Here is a 25,876-nt window from a genome sequence, read left to right as displayed (position 1 = left end):
AGGACAATGCACGTCCGCATGTATCCCGTGCCACCCAACGTGCTCTAGAAGGTGTAAGTCAACTACCCTGGCCAGCAAGATCTCCGGATCTGTCCCCCATTGAGCATGTTTGGGACTGGATGAAGCGTCGTCTCACGCGGTCTGCACGTCCAGCACGAACGCTGGTCCAACTGAGGCGCCAGGTGGAAATGGCTTGGCAAGCCGTTCCACAGGACTACATCCAGCATCTCTACGATCGTCTCCATGGGACAATAGCAGCCTGCATTGCTGCGAAAGGTGGATATACACTGTACTAGTGCCGACATTGTGCATGCTCTGTTGCCTGTGTCTATGTCTATGTGCCTGTGGTTCTGTCAGTGTGATCATGTGATGTATCTGACCCCAGGAATGTGTCAATAAAGTTTCCCCTTCCTGGGACAATGAATTCACGGTGTTCTTATTTCAATTTCCAGGAGTGTAGTTTGTGATGAGAATGACACCCCACTACATACAGTCTCTGTTAAGAAACTTCTAAAGCAGTGGTTCCTGATCCTGAACGAGATTATGTGTCACTCAATACTGGAAACAATATTTGGAATCCAATGGAACATTAGATCGTAAAAAATTAACATTCCTATTTTCAAAGTGAAATAATTTATAATACCTAGTTAACATTCAAACACTGAACTCAGGCTTTTATTACTCTTTTCACTAGAACAAAAAATTATGAGTCAATGGGGTGTTTGGTTATGCTTATTTATAACAATTCTTTTTTATATTTTGCTTCCATCTGCCATGGAACGTTGAAAGTAATGTATCAGTTTCATTCAGATCTTCAGTTGCCACCATATTCAAAAGTCATCTTTCACACATGTAAGCCCTGGCAAATGGAAACAGTATTCTTAAGAGCTCTTCCTATAATAATAGCTGCTAAAGACAGATTATTCACTAGAATGATACCAGTTCTGTTGTATGAATACCGGTTTATAATGTGTTTCTTTTGCAAGATCCAAGAAAATTTTATCTTGTCTCACTACCTGAAAATATTCTTTCATCCACTGAAACTGGTCTTACAACTCAGACCAATTTTTCAAATCTGAGAAAAAATGTACTATGAGAATTTATCACTGAATGCTAATGAATTCTACCATCGGATGGGCAGAAAAGGCAATAAATACGCTACCTGACAAAAAAAGTGAAGCAACCATAAAACATGGTTGGACATCAGTGTAACTTTGTACACTACACACCACTGGCAGATACGTAAATGGTCGGACTGCAGTTATCTCTGACAGGCTGAATGCGTGCAAGAGTGCATTAGTGTCATTCATGTTCAGTTTTGTTAGCAGGTCTCGTAGGGTGTATAAAGGATGTCAACAGGATCAGATGTTGATTGATCACTGTGAATAACACACAGATGCCATGTACTTGTGTGATGAAGAGTAATCAGCACCCAGTTGAATTTGAAAGACCCTCAATGTGAGTCTGCACTTGGCTGACTGTTCTCCTTGTGAAACATCCAGATTTGTGGGGCATTTAGAAGTGACAGTGGCCCAATGTTGCAGCGCATGCAAATGTGAGGGTAGGCATATTTGTCGCAAGGTTCCAGTCATCCACATCTGACTGTCACTAGGAAAGATTGCTGCACTGTGCACAAAGCACACAATAACTCCTTCACATCAGCACCTGACATCTGAGAACAAGAAACGGACTCCCTGCAACTTTCTGTCATCTTGCACCATTGGTCAGTGACTAGCAGGACTAGGGGATCCATAGGCTGCCACTAATGCCAAAACAAAAACGGCTTCATTCCAAGTGTTGGCATCACTGGGAAGCAATGACTGCTGATGAATGATGTGGCACTGTATTTAACCATTGATCTTGGTTCTGCACTACTACAGATGAAAATCACCAGCAATAATGGTAGTGACATGAAGAGTTCCAATTCTTCAAAAGTTTTGGAAAGACACAGCAGTGTTGCTCCTGGATTCAGTGTTTGGGGAGCCATTTGGTACAACTTCAGGAAATTACTCATAGTGATTTAAGGATTTGTGATGGCACAACAGTACTTCATGAACATCCTACATCCTTGTTCATTACCTCCCATGCAGCAGTACGATGGTGCCATTCTTCAACAGGACAATGCTCACCCACACATGGCACATGCCTTTATGAACTGTATGCATGATGATCAGGTACTCCCATAGGCAGAAAGAACCAGATCTGTCCCTGATAGAACACGCATGGAATCAGTTCAAACAACTCCAGCCCAGCTCCAGTATCTACAAGGGCTATCCACAAACTACATTACATTTTCGTTTGTTCCGTTAGGGGCGGGGCTAGTGCCGCCATCTTGGTGTCATGGCATTCTGCCGCTCAATCGGCATCCTGCCGTGCTAGTGAGAGGCTCATGCTGTACTCCGTTGAGTTACTGTGACAGTTTGAAATGTCAGCGTTAATTGAAAATGCCGTGAAGTGTGAAGTGCATGCTGTAATAAGGTTTCTGACTGCAAAAAACTTTACACCGATGGAATCTATCGGCAGCTTTGTGAAGTGTATGAGGACAACATAATCACTGAAGGTGGAGTGCGTCAATGGGTCATAAAATTTAAAAATGGCCGAACTAAAGTTCACGACGAAGAGCGAAGTGGAAGACCCAGCATAGTGACTGCCGAACTTGTCAAAAAAAGTCGATGCCACGGTCTGTGAAAACCGTAATTTCACAGTAACGGAACACACTATGAGTTTTCCACAAATTTCACGAAGTTTGTTGCACAAAATCATTATTGAAAAGCTTGGTTACCACAAGTTTTGTGCAAGATGGATACCAAAAATCTTGACAGAGATTCACAAAAATCAGTGAATGGCTGCAGCGTTAATGTTTTTGGATGCTTACGAGAAAGATGGCGACTCATTACTCGATCACATCGTTACTGGTGACGAAACATGGGTTAAGCATGTGAACTGCGAGACAAAATTGCAGTCAATGCAGTGGGGGCACACAAATTCCCCCCAAAAACCCAAGAAATGCATGCAGACAATGTCGGCAAGGAAGGTGATGGCAACTGTCTTTTGGGACAGAAAAGGTGTGATTTTTGTGGATTTCCTGGAAAGAGGCACTACAATAAGCTATCAACGGTATTGCCAAACTCTGCAAAACCTCAGAAGAGCAATACAAAACAAGCGCAGGGGAAAGTTGGGCTCAAAGAGCTTGCTGATTCATGACAACGCCCGGGCCCACACGGCAAATGCCACTCGTGAAGTTCTTGAATCTTTTAAGTGGGAGCTGTTTCCTCATCCGCCAATCAGTCCCGACCTGGCACCGAGTGACTTCCACTTATTCCCAGCAATGAAGATGTGGTTGGCTATGCAGCGTTTTGATGACGACGCACAGCTTAAAGAAGAGGTAACCACGTGGCTGAAGGTGCAGGCGGCCGAATTTTACAATGAAGGAATTTCCAAGCTCGTCCATCGCTATGATAAGTGCCTTAATTTAAATCTCAACTATGTAGAATAATAGTATTTAAGTGTGGCTTTCATCTGTATATAATAAAAAAAATTTCCAATACTTTATTTATTTTTAATTCCAAAACGTAATGTACTTTGTGGATAGCCTTCGTATGTTATCAAGGACCAGTTACAACAGTTGTTGGCCGGCTTCCCTCAGTAGAGGATACAATGGCTTTCCAACACCCTTCCTCACTAAATCAATGCCTGCATACAAGCCATAATGAGTGCAATATGGTACGAATAAGTGAGGTCATACTGAAAAGGTCTTTGTAAATTTAACTTTTTTGTTCTCATTGAAATAATGTCACATACTCTCTCAATCTGTGAAGTTTCATTTCCTCCTCTCCTGGGGGATTCACTTTTTTTTATTGTCAAGTAATTTAAAAGTGTAAAGCTGTTCTCTAGTGCTGTTTATGAAGTAAATAAATTTTCACAATGAAGCTTCCAAGGTGTATGAAGCAGAATGTTAAAAATAGATTTTTTATTAACTGTTTGACTCATGAAAGTGAGATGTGATCTTTTAAGATGAAGCACATTCAAAATTTGATAGTGGTTCATTAGCTAACAGGGAGATGCATATTGCAAACAACAGACAGACAGACAGACAGACAGACAGAGAGAGAGAGAGAGAGAGAGAGAGAGAGAGAGAGAGAGAGAGAGAGGCGGGTGGGGGGTGGGGGTGGGGGGCAATCAGTCATAAATGGATTGTGGAATGGGAGCCATAAATATCAGAGTTATGAGAAAATGGTGGAAGTGAGTTGTACATTACTCACAGAGATGAAGGATAGACTGGAAAAAGGAAGTTCTTTTCTGGATTCCGAGAAATAGGAGAAGACAAATTTATCGAAGGTAGGTAGATGACATCAGAAGACATGTAGAGCCAATGTTGATTCACATTGCTTGAGACTGCAGTACATGGAAATATCTGGCAGCAGTTATTACCCAGAAGTGGATATCAAAATGGCTGATGATAGTTACATCACAGTTTACTGAAATTTTGAGAACGAAATTATTTGTAAGAAGTTACTTTAGAGTTTTCACTATATAATAAGGCTCAAGGACTTGATTGAGGCCTTGTCAGTAGATGAATGTAGAAGGGATGTGACATGGACACCAGCACAGGTGAGTTCATGCAATGATGGCAGTGATGTGAAGGAGTGGATTTGAGAGGGGGAGACAGAACACAGGAAGGGGAGACCGTGGGTAAGAGGTTGTACATGCAGGATGAGAGTGGTCAGGCTCCTGGGATGGGGAAAGGGATAGATGTGGGGCATGAAGCTAGCAGAGACGGAAGCCAGAAGTATTCAATAGAAATAGGCACAGGTTCAGACACACCACAAGAAAGTTTATTACAACCCTTCTTGTCCATGTTTTATTAAAATAACCTGGTAGACAATATTAATAGAACTTTTTGCAGATGATGAAGTTGTCTAAAATGAAGTACTACCTGAAAAATGCTGAACAAATATTCAGTCAGATCTTGACAAGATTTCAGAGTGCTGCAAAGACCAACAGTAAAATTGTGCATCTCACAAAATGCAGAAATGGAGTGTTCATAATTGGAATAAGTCTACTTCTAGAAATATTTGCATTTATTAATATTTTTTGGAATATGAAAGGGAATGATCACAGAGATTCACTCATAAGTAAAGTGGGTGGGAGAGCGTGGTTCACTGATAAGATATGAAAATGCAAGCAATCTACAAAATAACATGCTACTCACCCTAGAATATCGATCAAGTTTGTAGCAGCCATACCAAATAGGAGTAAAATATAATATTTAACACATACATAAAAAGGCACCACAAATGGTCACAGATTTGTTAGACTCTCTAGAGAACATCACAGAGGTGCCAAAACACCTGAATTGATAGGTTCTTTAAGAGGAATGCTACTTGGATTCTATGAGTACACTTTTGCCCCAGATGCATCACTCCCACAGGGATCACTGTATTTGAAGAAACCCTGAATATTCTCCCTTGTAATGTGTTACTATATGTTTCATTTAGAGCAGGCTGGCATTTCCTTCTTCAGTGTTTTTATTAATCATTAACTTATTTTTAAATCACGAAGGACGATGGCTTGACATAATTCAAGGTCATAAGAGAAGAGTGGTCTTACAATTTGAGCACATTTTTTCGTTGTACAGAGATGAGAAAAGGACATTGATGGTACGTCTAATGGTGAACCTAACTCTGGCCTTCACTTAAAGTAAGTCAAAAAACTAAGGCAATTGACTCCATCCAAACATGATCAAAGGGGATTAATGTTCAACAGATAAATATTTTCAGTGTATCTCACTGCACTGTACATTTCTTGATAGAGATATAAATTCAAGGAAATCTTGTTTTTCCTCTGCAACCTCTACGAAGTAGTTAGATTTAAAAGGACCTGGTGCTACAGTCAAAAATTTAGCTAAGCACTGGGAAGGAGAGGGGCAATGGCACTAGTGGAATAGGGCCAATTGGATGGGAGGGGGAGCTGGTGGGGAGGGGGAGCTGGTGGGGAGGGGGAGCTGGTGGGGAGGGGGAGCTGGTGGGGAGGGGGAGCTGGTGGGGAGGGGGAGCTGGTGGGGAGGGGGAGCTGGTGGGGAGGGGGTAAGGCAGTAATGAAATGGAACATGAGGGGGAGACGGGGCCAAAGGTGGCGGAAAAAGGGGAGACGGGGCCAAAGGTGGCGGAAAAAGGGGAGACGGGGCCAAAGGTGGCGGAAAAAGGGGAGACGGGGCCAAAGGCGGCGGAAAAAGGGGAGACGGGGCCAAAGGCGGCGGAAAAAGGGGAGACGGGGCCAAAGGCGGCGGAAAAAGGGGAGACGGGGCCAAAGGCGGCGGAAAGCTACAACCATCTTTGTAGTTAGTTTCGTAAAAAGGGGAGACGGGGCCAAAGGCGGCGGAAAGCTACAACCATCTTTGTAGTTAGTTTCGTAAAAAGGGGAGACGGGGCCAAAGGCGGCGGAAAGCTACAACCATCTTTGTAGTTAGTTTCGTAAAAAGGGGAGACGGGGCCAAAGGCGGCGGAAAGCTACAACCATCTTTGTAGTTAGTTTCGTAAAAAGGGGAGACGGGGCCAAAGGCGGCGGAAAGCTACAACCATCTTTGTAGTTAGTTTCGTAAAAAGGGGAGACGGGGCCAAAGGCAGCGGAAAGCTACAACCATCTTTGTAGTTAGTTTCGTAAAAAGGGGAGACGGGGCCAAAGGCGGCGGAGAAAGGGGGAGACGGGGCCAAAGGCGGCGGAGAAAGGGGGAGACGGGGCCAAAGGCGGCGGAGAAAGGGGGAGACGGGGCCAAAGGCGGCGGAGAAAGGGGGAGACGGGGCCAAAGGCGGCGGAGAAAGGGGGAGACGGGGCCAAAGGCGGCGGAGAAAGGGGGAGACGGGGCCAAAGGCGGCGGAGAAAGGGGGAGACGGGGCCAAAGGCGGCGGAGAAAGGGGGAGACGGGGCCAAAGGCGGCGGAGAAAGGGGGAGACGGGGCCAAAGGCGGCGGAGAAAGGGGGAGACGGGGCCAAAGGCGGCGGAGAAAGGGGGAGACGGGGCCAAAGGCGGCGGAGAAAGGGGGAGACGGGGCCAAAGGCGGCGGAGAAAGGGGGAGACGGGGCCAAAGGCGGCGGAGAAAGGGGGAGACGGGGCCAAAGGCGGCGGAGAAAGGGGGAGACGGGGCCAAAGGCGGCGGAGAAAGGGGGAGACGGGGCCAAAGGCGGCGGAGAAAGGGGGAGACGGGGCCAAAGGCGGCGGAGAAAGGGGGAGACGGGGCCAAAGGCGGCGGAGAAAGGGGGAGACGGGGCCAAAGGCGGCGGAGAAAGGGGGAGACGGGGCCAAAGGCGGCGGAAAAAGGGGAGACGGGGCCAAAGGCGGCGGAAAAAGGGGAGACGGGGCCAAAGGCGGCGGAAAAAGGGGAGACGGGGCCAAAGGCGGCGGAAAAAGGGGAGACGGGGCCAAAGGCAGCGGAAAGCTACAACCATCTTTGTAGTTAGTTTCGTAAAAAATTTTAACTATTTTGTATACAAAATTAAAAACTTTGTTATGTGATTTGCACATGTTCTTTAATATACAATCTCACATTCCATTTTGATCAAACTATTTGGTAAAAGGAACTAATTCTTTCATATCTTTTTTCAATACAATCATTCGATAATACACTACTTTTCCTTTTGCTATTGCACATAATCACTGCAATACTTTAAAATTAAGTAAAACACAGAATGTATTTTGCAAAGTCTGCAGCAAAAACATTGTCATATACCAATTTAAACGTGGTGGTTCTTAGGATCATGAATTGCTACATATTAAATGTAGCCAATATATCCAATTTTTTTTTTTTTTAATTCCTGAAAGAGAGTGATATCTCATTCTTGTTTAGTAAATTTGTGGCATGTGTTGAGGTTGTCTGTGACAAGGCTGATATATTATATGGAAAGCTGTTGCCACCTGCTGAGCCTTGTTGCATGCCGTATCACTCCTGTGGAAAATGAAATACTGCACGGATAGCATCTTGGCATGCAGATTTTTATTGCAATGTGTTGTGTTGTATAATTTATCACCCTGATGAGAAGAGCACCTTAAAAATTCAAAATATTCTGAGCCTGATCATTATGCAGAAATATTTTCAGTTTCTTAAAGAAGATCCATATATTCCCTTTCTGAAGTGTGTGTACACGTTGATCCAATTTGGTCAGTGAACTTCCAGTATCACAAACAGTTGCTCTTATCTTACTATCTTGCCTTGATGTAGAAGCAAAATTGTTTAATCTTATCTACTGTTACACATACCAGAGAATGGGAGAATGGTTCAGTCTTGTTCTAATCCACAATCTCACCTCCATTTTCAGGGACTTCAAATTCTGAAGATCTTTCACCTGTTGTAAAAACAGACAGATGTGTTGAACCAACTGCTGTACATGGCTCAGGTATGTAAGTTCAAGATTCTGTCAGATATTTCATGCTCACCATCAGCTCTACTGAGAATCTCCAAGTTTTCTTCCTCTGTACAACCGCAATGGCATGACATTTCTTCACAGAAACAAGTCTTAACCCAACACAAAGATGGAAACCTCAACAGAAGACCTCAGAAGACCACAACAGCCAACAGAGACAGAAATTTCCAACTGAGCAGACTGATCATGTAACAGCTACTAGAAAAACTGAGTAAAAATTCAACTAAATATGTTAAAGCTAGGGCAACTGGGGACAGGAGCGTTGCCACAATTTAACACACATAAAGCACTCCAAGGGTTAGTGGAGACCTCAGTCAGAACACCGATTCTGTTAGACAACTACAAATAATGATGATGAAGACTGTGAAAGCAGAAGACAGTGAGACAATAACTTAGCTTTAATTTCAAATGAGTAGGAGATTTTGTCCTATTTGGGAATCGTCCAATTCATCCTGGGTTAGTAATAAGTATGATAAAGAAACATCTTTGTTTTGGTAAGATGAAAAACAGGGGTTTTTACATATTCAATTCTAAAGAAAAATTGAAGTGGATTTTTTATTACTGCACTAGTGATAAATATTTGAAGATGATAGGCTAGCATTCACCATCCTGTGGAACAACGATTCAAAAAATTTAGTAAACCTTGAGCAACACTGAAAATAGAAACCAGAATCTTAAGTTTTTGACAAAAATAACTGGTCTTAGAAGAGGTGATTAATACATAACTAGGACAGTCATACAAAAGATATGTTTTTCTGTCACTTCATTCTTTCCTGTAAATATGTTTCTCTGAGCCAGCTATTTCTTTTACTTTCACAGTTGTTCTGATTTTGCATAGTCTCCTTCTCGCCTTCGTCCAAATCTTTATCTCGTTTTTTCCTTCATCCCCACAGTTCTCTTACATTGCTTTCATTTCCAAGTCTTATGTATTTATTAGGTATTTCTCTGGATTTTTCATTGGTCTTATTATTTTTTAATAAGGAACTTTTATTTATAAGAGGACATTTTAGTGGTAAAGGGTGAGACATGTTGGTTCAAAAGTCTTGCGTAGTACATACTTGTCACTCCATGGTCCATTCCACTCTGCTTCATTTCCCCATGGATTACGGAGACGTATCAGAGGAATTTTTCCTGTCATACGTGGAGTAGCTATGTCAAGATATTTAATTTTTGTTACGCTGTATGCATGTCCTTTCACCAGTCCTTCTGCAGTCTGTGCTTCTGTAATATTTGGATCTGGCTAAAACATAATATTCAATATTCGGTGACAGTTTATTTAATAATACAAAAATAATAGTTAAGAGAACACATTGATATTTTTAACTATCAGATAAAAAAATATAAATTAAAGTTCTTGCTGCTGAAAATCACACACATGCAATAAGGGCATTTCAACATTAACTACAAAACCTATTGTAAATTTTACATTACCATATAATTCGTTTACACAGATGTGACAAGCTGTCTCTAGAATACTATGTCTCTGTCACAACATTACTCCAAACTGTACAGAGCTGTTGGGAATTTAAATTACTTCAACTGTATCGTTCAACATGTTGGCTGCAATAGCTATTACTACAATATTCTTCAAATGATTAACCACATATTAGATTCTATGATTAATCTTTTGTGCCACAGTTAATGTATGCTGTTGTGAAACTATAAGTTGTCGTCATCTCGCACAACATGCAGACTCTGGTCCAGGCAGCGCACGTCATTTCTTATCCTGGTAACAGGCCAATTGAATTTCAATATTTTGATGACCATTTCCCCAATCAGTAAATCCACCATGCATTCCAACTGCAGTAAATCTTAACTGAGAAATATAATGTAGGAAAGGAAGCACCTACCACCACAAATTATGGGAAGAGCTGTACAAAAATTGTAAACAACACACATTTGGCTCACTGGTTTATCTTAAATATGGTGGTTTATTAAGCAGTAAGGTTGTTTTATATGCCTAAGGATGTGCCTATACATACGCACTGTCTCATCATCTGATTTTTTGGTAATTAACTGTATGTACGCTCAAGTGTCACCCATTTAAAGAGGGAGGAAAGCACATCAAAACTGGCAAAAATATCAGTGTTGTGAAATTTGAAATGGCTATGTTGTTTTACTAATTCCCACAAGTTATGAGTAAAGTGTTCTTGTTAGTCTACATAAGTTCTGAGAACGTTCTTCAGGTACTATCTCAGATCATACATTCAGTCAGTCTCCAGTGCTGTCAACAATGGGTTCAAGTAATATACCTTTACCAATTTTAGGTGGTACATATAATCTTGGTGGCACCAATTCTCATGTATATAATTTCTTGGGAGAGACTACTGGCAGACCAAAGGCTCAAGAAGTGTTAGCATTTCTTCATGTAATGCATTTTCACTGTTCAGGGCCCTTGAAGGAGGAGGATTAATAGAGGAGATTCAAATAGTAGAAGGAACTGCCAAGGGTTTGTTTAGTAAGCGTGAGATTATTACGGAAACATTCATTCAACTCAAGCAGCAAATGCTACAGGAGGGGCAAGATTTGTCACAAAGGTTTACCATTGACATTCCAAGGACTGTGCAACCTAGTACTTCCTCCCTCAGAAATCACACAAAATGGTTATGATGGTAGAATCACAGGAATGATATCATTCCTTCTGTGCTCATTTGAAAATTTAATGGGAAAGTGGCAAAATGACACTGATACCAAAAGTATACTCCACCATATGACATAAGGATGCTTGTGCAGTACAAATGCACACAGCACGTTATCTTGGATGGAGAGTCATCGTCAGATGAAGTAACTTCAGGTGTACTCCACGGAAGTGTGTCGGGATCCTTGTTGTTCATATTGTATATTAACAATCTTGCAGACAATATTAACAGTAAAACCAAGCTTTTTGCAGATGAGGCAGTTATCTATAATTAAGTATATCAGAAAGAAGCTGCATCAGATTTCAACATGGTGCAGAGATTGACAACTTAATCTACATGTTCAGAAATTTAAAAGTTTGCATTCCAAAAGTGAAAAAACATAGTATCCTATGACTGTAATATCAATCAGTCACCGTTGGAATCGGTCTGGGTGTACAAATGCCTGGGTATAACACTTTGTAGGGATATGAAATGGAATGATCAAGTAGGTTCAGTCATGAGCAAAGCAGGTGATAGACTTTGATTTCTTGGTAGAATACTGGGGAAGTGCAATCAGTCTACAAAGGAGAGTGCTTTCCAATCACTCATGCGACTGGTTCCAGAATATTGCTCAAGTGCTTGGGACATGTACCAGGTAAGACTAACGGGGGATATTGAACATATACAGAGGAGTGCAGTATGGTCACAGGTTTGTTTGATCTGTGGGATTGTGTCACAGAAATACTGAAGAAACTGAACTGGAAGATTCTTTAAGATAGACGTAAACTATCCCAAGAAAGTCTGTTGAAGTATTAAGAACCAGCTTCAAATGATGACTAGGAATATCCTACAACCACATGCGTATTACTCACATAGGGATCACGAGGATAACGTTAGCATAATTGCAGCATGATGCATAGGTGCACTCAAAAAGTCATTCTTCCCATGCTCCACACATGAATGGAACAGGAAGAAATTCTAGCACCTTGTACAATGGAATGTATTCTCTACCATGCAAATCACAATGGTTTGCAGACTATAGATGTAGATGTGGATAACTTCTGCAGACATGCCAGTTGAAACAGCTGCTCTGTGTTATCTTGAACTGTGGCTAATACTTAATGTAAATAGAGTTATTACTTTACTAGTGCCTGGTTAACAGCAATAGGTACATTCTCCCTTGTTCAGTCAGCATTCAGTAATTGTTAAAAATGTTCATTACAGCAGTTTCTCACACTCATGTGGCTAAGAGTTTTAGGTAAAGAAGAAAGATTAAGCTGTAGTATGCCACTGAAGATGAGATCATTGAAGTTAGAATGCAGGTTCAGGATGGGCAAGGATGTGAGAGGAATTTGGTTACGTCCTTTTTGAGGTAACTATCATGACATTCAGCTAAAGCTACTTAATGGAACTAAGGAAAACTTAGATCTATTTGACCTTACAGTTGTTTGAATCCAAGTCATTCTGAATGTGATTTCAGTGTATCACCAACTGTGTCACCTCACTCATCAGAGACAGAAGTCCATCCTTAAATACAATGGGAAGTTCTCCATGAATTGCGGACCATATACAGGGTGCCATAAATGTTTTTATAAATTTCCTTGCACATAGGCAAGGAAAAAAAAGCATATGTTCAAAAATCCTCACTATTTCTGTTATTAGTGAAAGAACAGAAAGTTGTAAGAAATGTTTAAAATACTCTCTGCTTGCCTCTTCGAGAATTTTCAAACCCTTTACAACACATGTGGACACTGTCAAATGTGTTTTGCATGCTTTCATGACACACAGCTAAAGTGTGCCTGCATTAGAAATTTCTGATGCATAGACCACTTGTTTCCTGCGGTTCAGCAGATAATTCAAAGGATTGAGGATGGCAGTTGTACAGGCCATAGAACTCATCCTCCTGTACCTATACATCCATCATTGTAAAGATCATTCACTACATCTCAAACAATGTTACTTTTATGTGCCAGAGTTCCATCTTACATGAACACTGCTTGCTTCTTTGTGTATGTAAAGGCACATCCTATAGCAAGTTCAGGAATGTTTTTCTTGGAAATTACATGTAAGACATTGATGAACAGCACATAATGCTACAGGAGCGTCTTTTAAAATTGCAGGACACATATTAACAACAAATTCCTGCTAGTGTCAAGGATGCAATGGAAGCAGCAAGAGATTGACTTGTAATAACAATATCACTTTATTATCTAACAAAATAAATTGTAATTGGTAGCTAGAAACTACACTAGTAGTTGGTCAATTTTAAGAGGTCAACAGTAAGAAAAGAGCAAAAAGGGGCAAGGTGTGTGTGTATTGCGGTACCTTATTGTAGTTCACGTTAAACATTTTGAGAGCAACTAATCACAAATAGGTCAATAGGTTTTCATACTAGAATGAACTGATGTCTTACTTTAGTTACCTTATGAGGGAGGAGTGAAAGGAAATTGTGGGAGGGAGGATTGGGGTAGGCAAAGTGGGTGGAGTCTTTGAAACCTTGTACTTAATATTTTCATGAGTATTTAGACTTCATAAGCAATACAAAACAAAAGAATACAAACCTCAATTGAGCATGCCATTAAAGAGCTGCGTTCGTAAGCTTTCAACATGATTTTGTACAAATTTGGTGGAGCTTCTTTCAGCTCAAACATTTCTGTAACACCACCTGTAAAATCTTCCATTGCCTCACATGTTGTTCCACCTTTAAGTGCCTCATAAGAACCATGCAACCTATAAGAAAGAAATTTGCCACATGAAAGTTTTGAACATGACAGATTTAATTATCTGTAAGTAAAAGGTACAGTTAGCTCATTAAATCTGCTGATAAAAGAATTGAGGTCTCACAAGCACAGACTCTGAATAAAAATTCTAGTTTATGATAGCTCCCATGCCCCCAATATCAGAAGTTGACATTTAGCTGCAAGACCTATTTTGTCATTCTAGTTATGAAGGCCTTTTCTAGGGAAGTATGCAGATAACATTGCCCACTTAAGTGGAACTAGTAAGACCAAATGTAAGGATCACAAACTAACATACAGCTAATGTTTCGATCTGAATGACAAGACACTGAATGATCATTGTATACTATTTCCTGTCCCACTAAAATTGTTTAATTTTTGTCATCTACAGTTGCTTAGTATCTACTGCTAGTCTCCAAACTCTACCTTGGGTGTGTACCCAGTTCCTATAAGCCAGTTGCTGTAAAAGACCACAGTAGCATAACTGAGATAATATCCTATTCAAGCTGTGTTGCAGAAGAATCTATGAAAATACAAAGATTGTACAATGTTGCAGCTGCTCGAAGTAAAGTCTCTTTCTGCATGCATGCAAATCAATTTTTTTTAAAAATGTGCAGTGGTATTTTGGCACCAGGCTGTATAACGAGGCAGCTACAGTAGTCATAACAGTTATCTTTTAGTGCCTCAAAAACATGACAAAATAGTTATAAAAAACTTCAGATTTTAGTAAAGAACTGTTTTGCCAGTGGCTATCTTTTGTGAGGCTATCAAAGTTTTGATAGTGTTGATCACTAGGTACTGTTACGTAAGGCCAATCACTATCTCATCAGGAGCCCATGCAAAATTCCTGACCGATGAGGAACATGACTAAATATATCTTATTTCCAGATGAAGCCTTGGGTCAGTTGAAAGTCCCATGGAACTTTTGTCACTATGAACTGGAGGGTCTGTATTCAGCAATAAGAATTCATAAAATAATAAAATTTTATTTTACTAATTTGCTCTACTCTTTGATTTTTGAACCGTTGTCTGACCAGCATAATAAACTTTAGTTGAGACACAAAAGCTAATGTCACAGTCTTTTACTATCTCCTTTCACATAAAAAACCTCATCTAGTACTAGCACCAACAGTCAGTCTTCCCTTCCCATGTGGTACAGTACGTCTCTCCTGACCCAGGGTTCGGGGTGACTTTCCCAAAACATTTCTCATTTCTTAAAGTTCACTTGTCCTTTTCCATCATCCCTCTTCTATCCCTTCAAACCGTTTGCCAGAAGAAAGAGCTGCTGGCTTCAAAATCTCATGTGTTTCCAGATCTTTTGTGCATTTCCTCCTGCCGCCAGTTGACAAGTAGATTTTTTTTATCAATCCTTGTTATGTCTAGATGGGCAGTTATATATCACCTAGGTACTGAGTCACTTCCCCATAAGAATATTGTTAATCTGCTGAGGTGGAAATTGCAGTAACACATCCCAAGACTATCTGAGTGAAGGTGAGCGACGACTCAGTTTGATTCCAGGTCATTTTGAGGTGATTACTCTCACTAATATAGGCACTGGTGGATGATCCAGTGCTTTTTGTCCCAGTTATACTTTACACAAGCAGGAAGAATATGAAAAGGCACCTCTACACTGCTATAGAAGACTACATAGATGATAGATTTGAATGCCCATACATCCACATTGTTTAAAATTTTAAAGCCTTATTCGGAACAACCAAAAAGTCATTCTCACGACAACTGGAAAGCATAAAACAGCACTGAATGAGCTGCTTTATTCTAATCTAAATTCAACTGGACTGCTGTCATACTTCCAATATATTTCTTTTGCTTAGTGGCCTACATCAACTGGTGGGACAGCACATTAACATATGATTTTTAAGGAATCTTAGTGAACAATATAAAGCAAACAATCCCTGTTCAGAGCATTGCAGCCTAAATACCTAATAGTGGACAACAAGTGACATTGTAACAGAACAAGTAAAGAGAACTGTTGTGCCAAAGTGTGAAACATGAAATGTCATTTGATGAAGTAGAATTATGACAAATGTATTCCTCAAAGATCTTAAAATAAACACATTGTTATATCCGCGATCTATCGTTTCCAGTACTTTGACCCTTAAGTACCATGGAATGTGTCTGAGATTACTACAATTTTCTCTTTGTGTTCCATACATCCCTGAAAAGTGAAAAGAAATCTTCTGTATTACCTTCCCGTTGGATGGAAAGCTGCACATGCCAGAATTCTTGCATTGCTGCTGTGCTTTGTTTCTTAGTTTTGGGTCTTGAGAGGTCTCACAAACATACCACAGCATTTGTGTGTTGGAATTTTGTTTAATGTCAGTGTTTCTCCATGGCGGAAAAAGCTGTATGTTCTATGCAACATGTTTTATGCGAGACAGATGTGGATGTTCAAGAATGACTCAGTGAAATCTCAGACAAAGGCTTTTACTATATCGGTAATGACCCTGATTTCAAGATTTCAGTGATTAAAAAATAGAGATCCTGAGCTGTGAAGCTTCCCCCAACCCAACCTGCCTTTCCCTTCAAAATTGCTTACATTAAAATATGTCAATTATTAGTTGTAATCAGAATGATATAAAATTTTGTCTATTGGACACTTACAATGACAGCTAGAATGCAAAGTTTTCCAGCAGTGACACTATATCTACAAGTTGCAATGTTGAGCTGAGCTTTGGCTCTCTGCTTGTTACTGGTAAATGTCAATACACTTTGTGTCAACTGTCTTCTGTTTACGACTGCTGCCAACACTAGTGATCTAAATGCTGTAGGACTATAGTAGTGTGGCACACACTTGTGTGTGGCAAGCGAAAAATAAATAGCATAACAAGTGTGTTTCAACACGAACAACTCCATGATATGCTTTCACATAACCTTGTTACTTCCCCGCGTAATTTATATCTGCAGGCAGGTATGCCACAAGTGACACCAGTGTACAGCAAACAGATAAGGTTCTCACCCTTACATCCCTCCTCTACATGGGGACAAAATTCTTTCTACTTTTGCCGCACCCCATACTCCACTGATGTCGAAGCTTAACTTAGCACCAACAACTTAAATCAAATTCTATCAATATCTATGGAGTATGGCATCAGATCACAAAAACTTGAAATGGAAGAAACATTACTTAAGCAAGACAATGCTTACCAAATTCAACTCTTACAATGCTTTAGACATTAGAGTGTCTCAGTTTAATTTGTAGTGATGTAACAACGGTACACCCATAGGCATCAGCAAGTGAATGCAATAGTGGGCGCTTGCCAACAGCTCAGAGAAGACCTTTGCAAGGATCAGTTAAATCATTTTTTCAGAGTAAAGTAGTAAAACTGGAATTACCCAAAGAAGACATTACAGAAGGTGGTGAAGATATGTCAGAAATACACGAAGACAGCTCTAGTTTCAGTTCATGTTCTCAGTCTGCGCATTCAGTACAGAAGATAGGCAACATTGTGTTAGTGTTTCCCTACTTTCAACTCCAACTGCAAAAAATTACACTGCTTCATTTATTGACAGAAGCAACTTAAAGTGATACTGACAGGCTTGAAATATTACACAATATATCAATAACTATGCTGAGAAAGAACCATTTGACATAGACTGTTGCGTAACATGCAGTTTACAGGCACCAAATGCTCATGATTTATAGAGCAATTTACATGATCGGCAATAAGCATTAGAGATGGACCAACTCACTGAACTTTGGGGACCAATTCACTGGTGAGCATTCATTTTTGGGAAACAAGTTTTTCCTTGTTCGCCATTATCTAATTGTGTGCTATGCAGATATCAGATAAATTGCATGAAAAAGTATTAAATATGCCCAAATATTACGCCTGCCTGATAAATTTATCAATTTTCTTATGCAGATGGGTATTTACTTCAATTTCCTTAGCTGAATGTGTTCTCTAAGAACACATCATATTAGTCAGGTGGTGTAATGGCCAATAAAAAACACATCAGGCAGAGAGAGCCGGGGCAAGCTGGGGGGGGGGGAGTACAAATTATGACCCAGTGCAGACAAACACAATCATCATTAACTTTTGAGGGAGACTCACAGTTGTAGCAAGTAAAACTCTGTTTTTAACTCGTTTACAGAAAATTACACACATTTGTGTTGGTGTTACTTGCATGAAATAACTGGAAGTAAACTGCAATCTGTCACCCCAGTACTGATAGTTTTCTTTTACAATTTGTGGGTGTGTAAATTAACTACTGTATGCATCGAAGTGTCAGACAGTGCGGGAAGTGAAGATTTATTTGTAAGAATTAATGACTTCCAACACAACACAAGCTGAGAAACTGCATACTACACTTAGGTTAGTATTAGCAGTGGCGGCAACTATATAAATATTCTGGAGGTCATTGAAACTTATCTAATGAAAAGAAGCAAGACATCTTTTTCCAAATCTTGATGACATACCATACATCATTGCTTTGCAGACTTTCATATTCAAAAAAGGTAACCAGGTTATGGTAAGTCAGCTGCTGAAAAGAATCCCCCCTCCCAAGCTCAATGATTCATGGAATCAATCATCAGTTACTTGAAAAAGAACTCCTGAGTGAGTACAAGCAACCATTAATGGATGAGAGTGAAACAAATGTGAAAATCAACAAAGCAGTAAATTATATGTACTTAGTAAGTTTTAGACACAGAGGTATTTTAAAATAAAAGGAATATCTGCTACTAGTTCAATGCAGATAATTCTGTGCACATTTTGGTCTATTAACTTACAATAGAAAAGGGCAGGAAACAGTTGTCCATGGAACATGCACTGGCTGTCTTTTCTGTTGAAGTCATTAGTTTGTAACAACAGCATAAAATTTGACATCTTTTAGAAGTACATGTGTTTTGATTGAAACATTCTGGAAAAGATCTCTTGCATTAAAAATGCAGACAGAATATATGAGATGATTACATTGATACTTTTTGAACTAACAGTTAATTATCTTCTCTGAGAACCATCTCTTGCAGTACCTTTCTGTGCTCCAAAGAGATCCATTATGCAAGACAGATGGTGAAAATCATTTATGTATTGAAAAAAAAGTATGTTCGTTGATGAAATCTAATTGCAACCACAAGAACAGACTAAATTTTGTTATTCTGAGAGTCGTTTTGTAAAACTGTAATGTCATTTACGATTTCTGTCTCTTGTTCTGTTACCCTAATCTTCTGAATCAAAAATTAAAACAATCTCTCCATTGAATAGTGAAGCAGAACCAGCAGACAAATTGATAAAAATCTCGAAAATTATAACTAATCAGATTCTTCAAAATGTTTGACTAATAAAGAAGCACAAAGGGAACACTGCCACATGGTCATGGTCTCTTTTATGGTTCACAGTTTATTCAGAGATGCTAGTGCACATTAATCCGCATTCGAACCCTCCAACAATTGTCAACACAGAGTCAACCAGAGGTTTTCCCACGTCCAAAGTCTGTCCTGGTAGCCAACTTGGCCATCCAGGCATAGATCGAGCTGACCAAAATGTATCCCTATATAGATGTTCTATGAGAGGGGAAAAGAGAGGTATTTCCCAATTATTGCACATTTTATAGACATCGCAGAGCAAAATGCCTGGGATCTTTACAAGCACAACGAAGAACCCATAGATCATCTGACATTTCATCGTCGAATTGTCACTGCAATTCTTGAAAGTTAGAAAAGAGTCACTACAGCAGAGGACATCCTAGTAAGAGGGCAAAACTAGATCCTACATTTGATGGAAGAGAACATTATGTTGCTGAACTACCAACGGACGAGATAACAAAAAAGAAGAAGCAGCTGAAATGTCGAAGTTGCCACAAAAAACTACTACTATGTGCGTAAAATGTAACGAACCACTTCATGTTTGTTGCTTTTTGTCTTATCATACTAGTGCATAAAATATGTGTATAGGTTATTTTCTTTGTGTTTTGTATTTATTAGCTGTTTTAGCCCATAATTCAAATTTATTTATGTCTATTTGAAAGTATAACAACCAAAACAAGTTAATTGTGCAATGTCATATACTTTAAAAACATGTTCCCTTATTGTCCTGACATCCTTCTGGAAGGATGCCCATTTTTGGAAATACCAAATAAAAATAAATACTCAAAATTGTTTTTACTTTCTTCCTTACAACCTTGTGAATGAATGTAGATAAGATATAAATCAATTTTGAAAAACAAATAATTCAGGACTATCTGGGTTAAGTACTGGGAAGACCACGCTGTTTCACCACTGAGACCGGAACTCACTCTCACTCCATACATGGTTGGAAATGGAAAGGATGCAATGTTGGCAATGCACTGATGAAGTGATTCAGCATTTGGCTGTGGATGCAGTCTGGCCAAGGGGCCATGTCAGGGCAAAGTCAAGGGCACCAAGGAACTCCCACTCACTGAAAGGAGCATTGTAAAGTTCCAGGTGACACGTAATAAATTTTAAAGGAAGTTGTTCTATCCACTTTTTTAGGATATGAAATGCAGGATGATAATTAACAGATATAGAGGCTCAAGCATAATGAAAAGCAAAATGTTCAGCAACAGTATCTGGATCTAGATCAGTATAGACATCAGCATTCACAGAGATACCAGGTACACCAATGCGATACTGGCGTCAACAGAGTTGTAGAATCTTCACCTAAACCTGTGAAAGAGAGGTACATGGTCCAATGGAAACAACATACCATTCCCAAAATTCTCATTTCTGTCGTTTTATGAGGTATGGGCATGAAGCCAATTAAAGGCAATGAGCTGCTCCATCAATGGACGTCACATAACGCATTGGAGAGACACCTGCAATGTCTAACGGCCGTGGTGATTTCGGAGGTCCACCAAGGTATCTTCTGACATTGTGATCCGGAAGAAGAGAGGATCACTGAGTCAGTTCCTGATAGAATGACTCCAATTGTACTGTGGACAACTGCAAAGGGTGATGACTGTTGTGCAAGCATCCCAATCAGCTCTGGGGAGAGCCCATCGGGGTGAGCACCCAGGCAAGTGAAACTGAGGGGTGCTCCAAAACTGATCACTGTCACACATGTCATCATAGACTCTCCAATGGATGGATAGGAGAAGACCTGGGCTGCAAATTGAAAGGTCAATGGCTGGGCTGCAAATTGAAAGGTCAATGGCCAAATAAGATCCCTATACCACAATGAAATGTGTAAGAACACCAGTACTCAAAAAGTCGAGATTTGTAAGTCAGTTTTCAACTACTTCACCCTCAGCCTGTTTTTGTATTACCACCCGACAAGAAGTTGTATGCCTTGAAATCACCCAATGTTATGAAATTAGGGGATGGGGAGCTGAAAGAAACAGTGCAAACCAACTCTTCTGAGACTTCGTCGTTGGGAGGGAGATACATATTACAGATGGTAAATACCAGAAATACCTTCACACAAACAGCCACAGCCTACAAAGTTATGTTGAGTGGAACATGTTTCCTGTAGACAGAGTCCAGAAACTACATGCAACCATCACTCAACACTTTTTCATAGCCAGTGTGATTCTTAAAATAGTCCCAATTGCCACGGAAGGTAGGGGTCCACACTGCTGGGAAACAAGTTTCCTGGAGGTTGAAGCAAGAAACAACAGAAGTGCACAAAATATGTCACACCTGAGCCAAACTGTGGAAAAACCACTACAGATCCATGCTATCAGTATTCTGTGAGGACATGAAGGGACAAAGTAGGCATGTCATGCCTCAGAGCTGCCTGTTGCCAGTGGTGGTGAAGATACATAATCAAAACAGACTTGTTCTGAGGCAGGGTGTGTGTGTGTTTTTTGGGGGGAGGGGGTAGATAGATAGATTTGGGGGGGGGGGGGGCGTTCAGGGCCATAGGGGCCACCAGGAATGCTCCATCAGATACAGAGGCAGAATATGGGAGGGTCTGGCAGCACGGGGGCGAAAAGAATCTCTCTAGTTTTTTGGAGGGCTACTTCTTGTCCTCCCTGTTCTTAGATCATTTCAACTTCTGTGAGGGCTTGTCAGTTCCATATTCTCAGACAGAGGAGTAATATACAGTCATATGATTTTCAGACAGATGAGTAATATACAGTCATATGTCCTGCAACCTGTGGCTCCATCAGTGAGTGGCTGGTATCCGGTTGCCCATCAACAGAGTCCTGGAAAGGGAGTGTCCTGAGGGGTCTGTTCCTGGTAAAGGATGCAAGAGGAGGGCTTTGCTTCTCTGGCTGAGGGTTGAGGACTGACTTCCATGGGGGTTAGGGAATTGATGCTCCGGAAGGACTGAAGAGGGTCACGGGGAATCAGTAGTAGTTCATCTCTCCCCCCCTCCCACCACCACCACCACCACCACCACCACCACCACCCTTCCAAACAACCAGGGGAGCATGTGCTGTCATGCAGCCCCAAAGGCCAGATGTAGAAGACACACAGGATGGCAGTACAGTCACTGAACAATTTCTTTTCACATTTGGAAGTGGTGCACTCTAATAAATGGAGGGGGGGGGGGCATGGTACTCCCCATGGAGGGGCCCCAAGGAGCTTGTGTGTGCAACTGGTGGCCACAATCCATAAAATGGTGCAGGAATTGGGTGAAGTAATATATAGCTTTGACATCACCTTGACCTTATCATGAAATGAGTCCTTCAAAGGCCAAGATGAAGGCTCCAATATCCACTACCCACTTTGTTGTCTTTCAGTCTCTGCTGGACAAAATAGAAAATGCACACTTTGTCTCTCCAAATTAGCATGCAACTCATCACCAGTCTGTAAAACAAGAGCTCAGTGCAAAATGATACCCTGTAACAGATTCATCACAGGCAAGCGGTGCCCATGACAGCCAGGGAGGCTATTTTAAGCAGAATGGGGCCACTTTTTGTTTTTAGAATTGCTGCAACTTCCTCAAACCTGTCCTCAAGATGTTCAACTAAGAACAAAGGCTTTGTAGTCAGAAGGGAATCCCCATCCATCCTAGCACAGAGCAAGTACTGGGAGGATTATTTCTCACCTTGTCTCTGTACCGTATGTTCCTCCCATGCAAAAGCCATCAAATTGAACATTTGAGGGTCATAACTCTCTGCATTGTAATATGTCCCAACTTCAGAAAAGATTGCTGGGGCTATGCACGTACCAGCAGAAGAAAGTTCAATTTGCTTCATGTGCAAATCTTCCACCACGGTACCACCCATTCTCTTCCCAAACGTGCCACCCAGCCACAGCAACAATCAGCTGGCTAGTAAATCATTTAGAAGGATCCCCTGTGCCCAGTCACAGTGGGCACATACTCCTTGGCTTGCATGGGGAGTTTCCAGCTCGAGCATGAACAGTGCGATCCCTGATAACGGTCAGGGGGGTTACCACACAGGTACCTGGTGACCTACCTACCTCCGCAACCAAATGGCTACAGTGCTGGGTTTTAGGCATAGTACAATTGCAAGAAAGAAGGGAGAAAAGCACAAAGGTGGAATTTGTGTCAAACGGGACGACCTTCCCTGCATGATCCACACTTCTGTAAAATTTAGAAAAGTAGCAATAGGTCAAACCCAACAGGAGAACAGTATAGTTAACAATTGAAAGTTGTAGAAAGACGGCAGATAAGAAAACAAGTGTCCAAAACACAAACTGGATCGAAGCACAATCTGTATCAAGAAGACCATCCAGTGGTAAGGTAAAGAGAAAAAAAGAATAGTAGAAGGTGCAACACGGAAAGACAAGTAGCACTGCTATGGCTGGAGCGCCATGGTGGCCAAGCACATACTCACAAAAGAGATGTGATCCCTCTTGGACGGGGGTGTAAGAGTTGAGTGAGAACATCATAAGAATACTAAACATACAAGAAGAGCCTCAAATAAAAAGAACTGTTTGAAAAACTTGCCTTTGCTACCCTTATCTGATGAGGGAAACAAGATATCTACGTCAAAAGTGTGATGTTCTGATTTGTTTCTAGCACTGTAGGAAGGTTCGGATGAAATACAAGAGGATGAAAGTAATAATGTATTATTTGGGGCCTCAAAAGGATACAAATTGCTTTTTATTTCATCTTTAAAATGAAAAATGTGGCGAAGTTTCTCCCTTCATGTAATTATGGACTGCAATAGTCACCCTAGGGTGGAAAGACAATTATATACTCTAAGCTGATTTCACATACAATTTCTCTTAAATGAAATTGTGTATTTCCATATATTTATACTGTAAATCTGCAATATTATCTCCCTGATTTGTTATTTTAGTAATAAATAAAATAAAAATATATTGTAAATATTGTGTTTTATTTACCCAAATGTGTTAATTCTGCATTGTTGAAAAAAATTAAATTTGTGAGGTCTTTTGCAAGAAGGTTAACAAGTAACAGAAATCATGAAAATACATATTCATTAAAACAATGGTTTTATATATAACAAGTAAAAAGGTGGTATGAAAACCCCTCCATAGCAATTATGTTCTTATCAACATCCACAGTACTTAAGGATTTGAAATGAAGGAGGAGGAAGAGATTAGTGTTTAACATCCCATCGACATCAAGGTCGTTAGAGGTGGACCACGAGCTCGGGTGAGAGAAGGAGAATAGCTGTGCCCTTTTCGAGGAACCATCCCGGCATATGCATTAAACAATTTACGGAAATCACAGAAAACCTAAATCATGATGACCAAATGTGGGACCGTCGTCCTCCCAAATGCGAGTCCAGTGAGTTTGAAATGTATAAATATATGACTGTTGATTATAATAGAGGGAAACCTTCCACGCAGGAAAAATATATCTAAAAACAAAGATGATGTGACTTACCAAATGAAAGTGCTGGCAGGTCGACAGACACACAAACAAATACAAACATACACACAAAATACTAGCTTTCGCAACCAATGGTTGCTTCGTCAGGAAAGAGGGAAGGAGAGGGAAAGATGAAAGGATGTGGGTTTTAAGGGAGAGGGTAAGGTGTCATTCCAATCCCGGGAGCGGAAAGACTTACCTTGGGGGGAAAAAAAATGATATATATATATATATATATATATATATATAATCTTTGTTGTTGAATGACAGGTGAGGTATGAGGAGAGGATATACTGAAGGGCAAGTTCCCATCTCCAGAGTTCTGACAGGTTGGTGCTAGTGGGAAGTATCCAGATAACCCGGACGGTGTAACACTGTGCCAAGATGTGCTGGCCGTGCACCAAGGCATGTTTAGCCACAGGGTGATCCTCATTACCAACAAACACTGTCTGCCTGTTGCTGGTCATTCCCACATAGAAAGCTTCACAGTGTAGGCAGGTCAGTTGGTAAATCACGTGGGTGCTTTCACACGTGGCTCTGACTTTGATCGTGTACACCTTCCAGGTTACAGGACTGGAGTAGGTGGTGGTGGGAGGGTGCATGGGACATGTTTTACAGCGGGGGCGGTTACAAGGGTAGGAGCCTGAGGGTAGGGAAAGTGGTTTGGGGATTTCATAGGGATGAACTAACAGGTTACGAAGGTTAGGTGGACGGCGGAAAGACACTCTTGGTGGAGTGGGGAGGATTTCATGAAGGATGGATCTCATTTCAGGGCAGGATTTGAGGAAGTCGTATCCCTGCTGGAGAGCCACATTCAGAGTCTGATCCAGTCCCGGAAAGTATCCTGTCACAAGTGGGGCACTTTTGTGGTTCTTCTGTGGGAGGTTCTGGGTTTGAGGGGATGAGGAAGTGGCTCTGGTTATTTGCTTCTGTATCAGGTCAGGAGGGTAGTTGCGGGATGCGAAAGCTGTTTTCAGGTTGTTGGTGTAATGGTTCAGGGATTCGGGACTGGAGCAGATTCGTTTGCCACGAAGACCTAGGCTGTAGGGAAGGGACCGTTTGATGTGGAATGGGTGGCAGCTGTCATAATGGAGGTACTGTTGCTTGTTGGTGGGTTTGATGTGGACGGACGTGTGAAGCTGGCCATTGGCCAGATGGAGGTCAACGTCAAGGAAAGTGGCATGGGATTTGGAGTAGGACCAGGTGAATCTGATGGAACCAAAGGAGTTGAGGTTGGAGAGGAAATTCTGGAGTTCTTCTTCACTGTGAGTCCAGATCGTGAAGATGTCATCAATAAATCTGTACCAAACTTTGGGTTTGCAGGCCTGGGTAACCAAGAAGGCTTCCTCTAAGCGACCCATGAATAG

The 25,876-nt window shown here is 41.0% G+C and overlaps 1 protein-coding gene across 4 annotated transcripts in view; it reads right to left on the bottom strand.

The window, feature by feature from the left end:
• The window catches only part of LOC126258817 (calpain-A), a 668,101-nt gene that overhangs the window by 49,097 nt on the left and 593,128 nt on the right, over positions 1–25,876 (bottom strand). For all 4 annotated transcript variants that reach the window (XM_049955671.1, XM_049955674.1, XM_049955675.1 and 1 more), the window contains 2 exons: positions 13,597–13,765; positions 9,476–9,657 (listed from right to left, as the gene is read on the bottom strand). In XM_049955671.1, coding sequence (XP_049811628.1) covers positions 9,476–9,657; positions 13,597–13,765 — 351 coding nt within the window. The remainder of the gene's footprint in view (positions 1–9,475; positions 9,658–13,596; positions 13,766–25,876) is intronic.

This window comes from Schistocerca nitens, chromosome 1 (genome assembly GCF_023898315.1).
Source record: "Schistocerca nitens isolate TAMUIC-IGC-003100 chromosome 1, iqSchNite1.1, whole genome shotgun sequence".
In the NCBI taxonomy this organism is placed as follows: domain Eukaryota; kingdom Metazoa; phylum Arthropoda; class Insecta; order Orthoptera; family Acrididae; genus Schistocerca; species Schistocerca nitens.
This window is presented reverse-complemented; position numbering and strand designations above follow the sequence as displayed.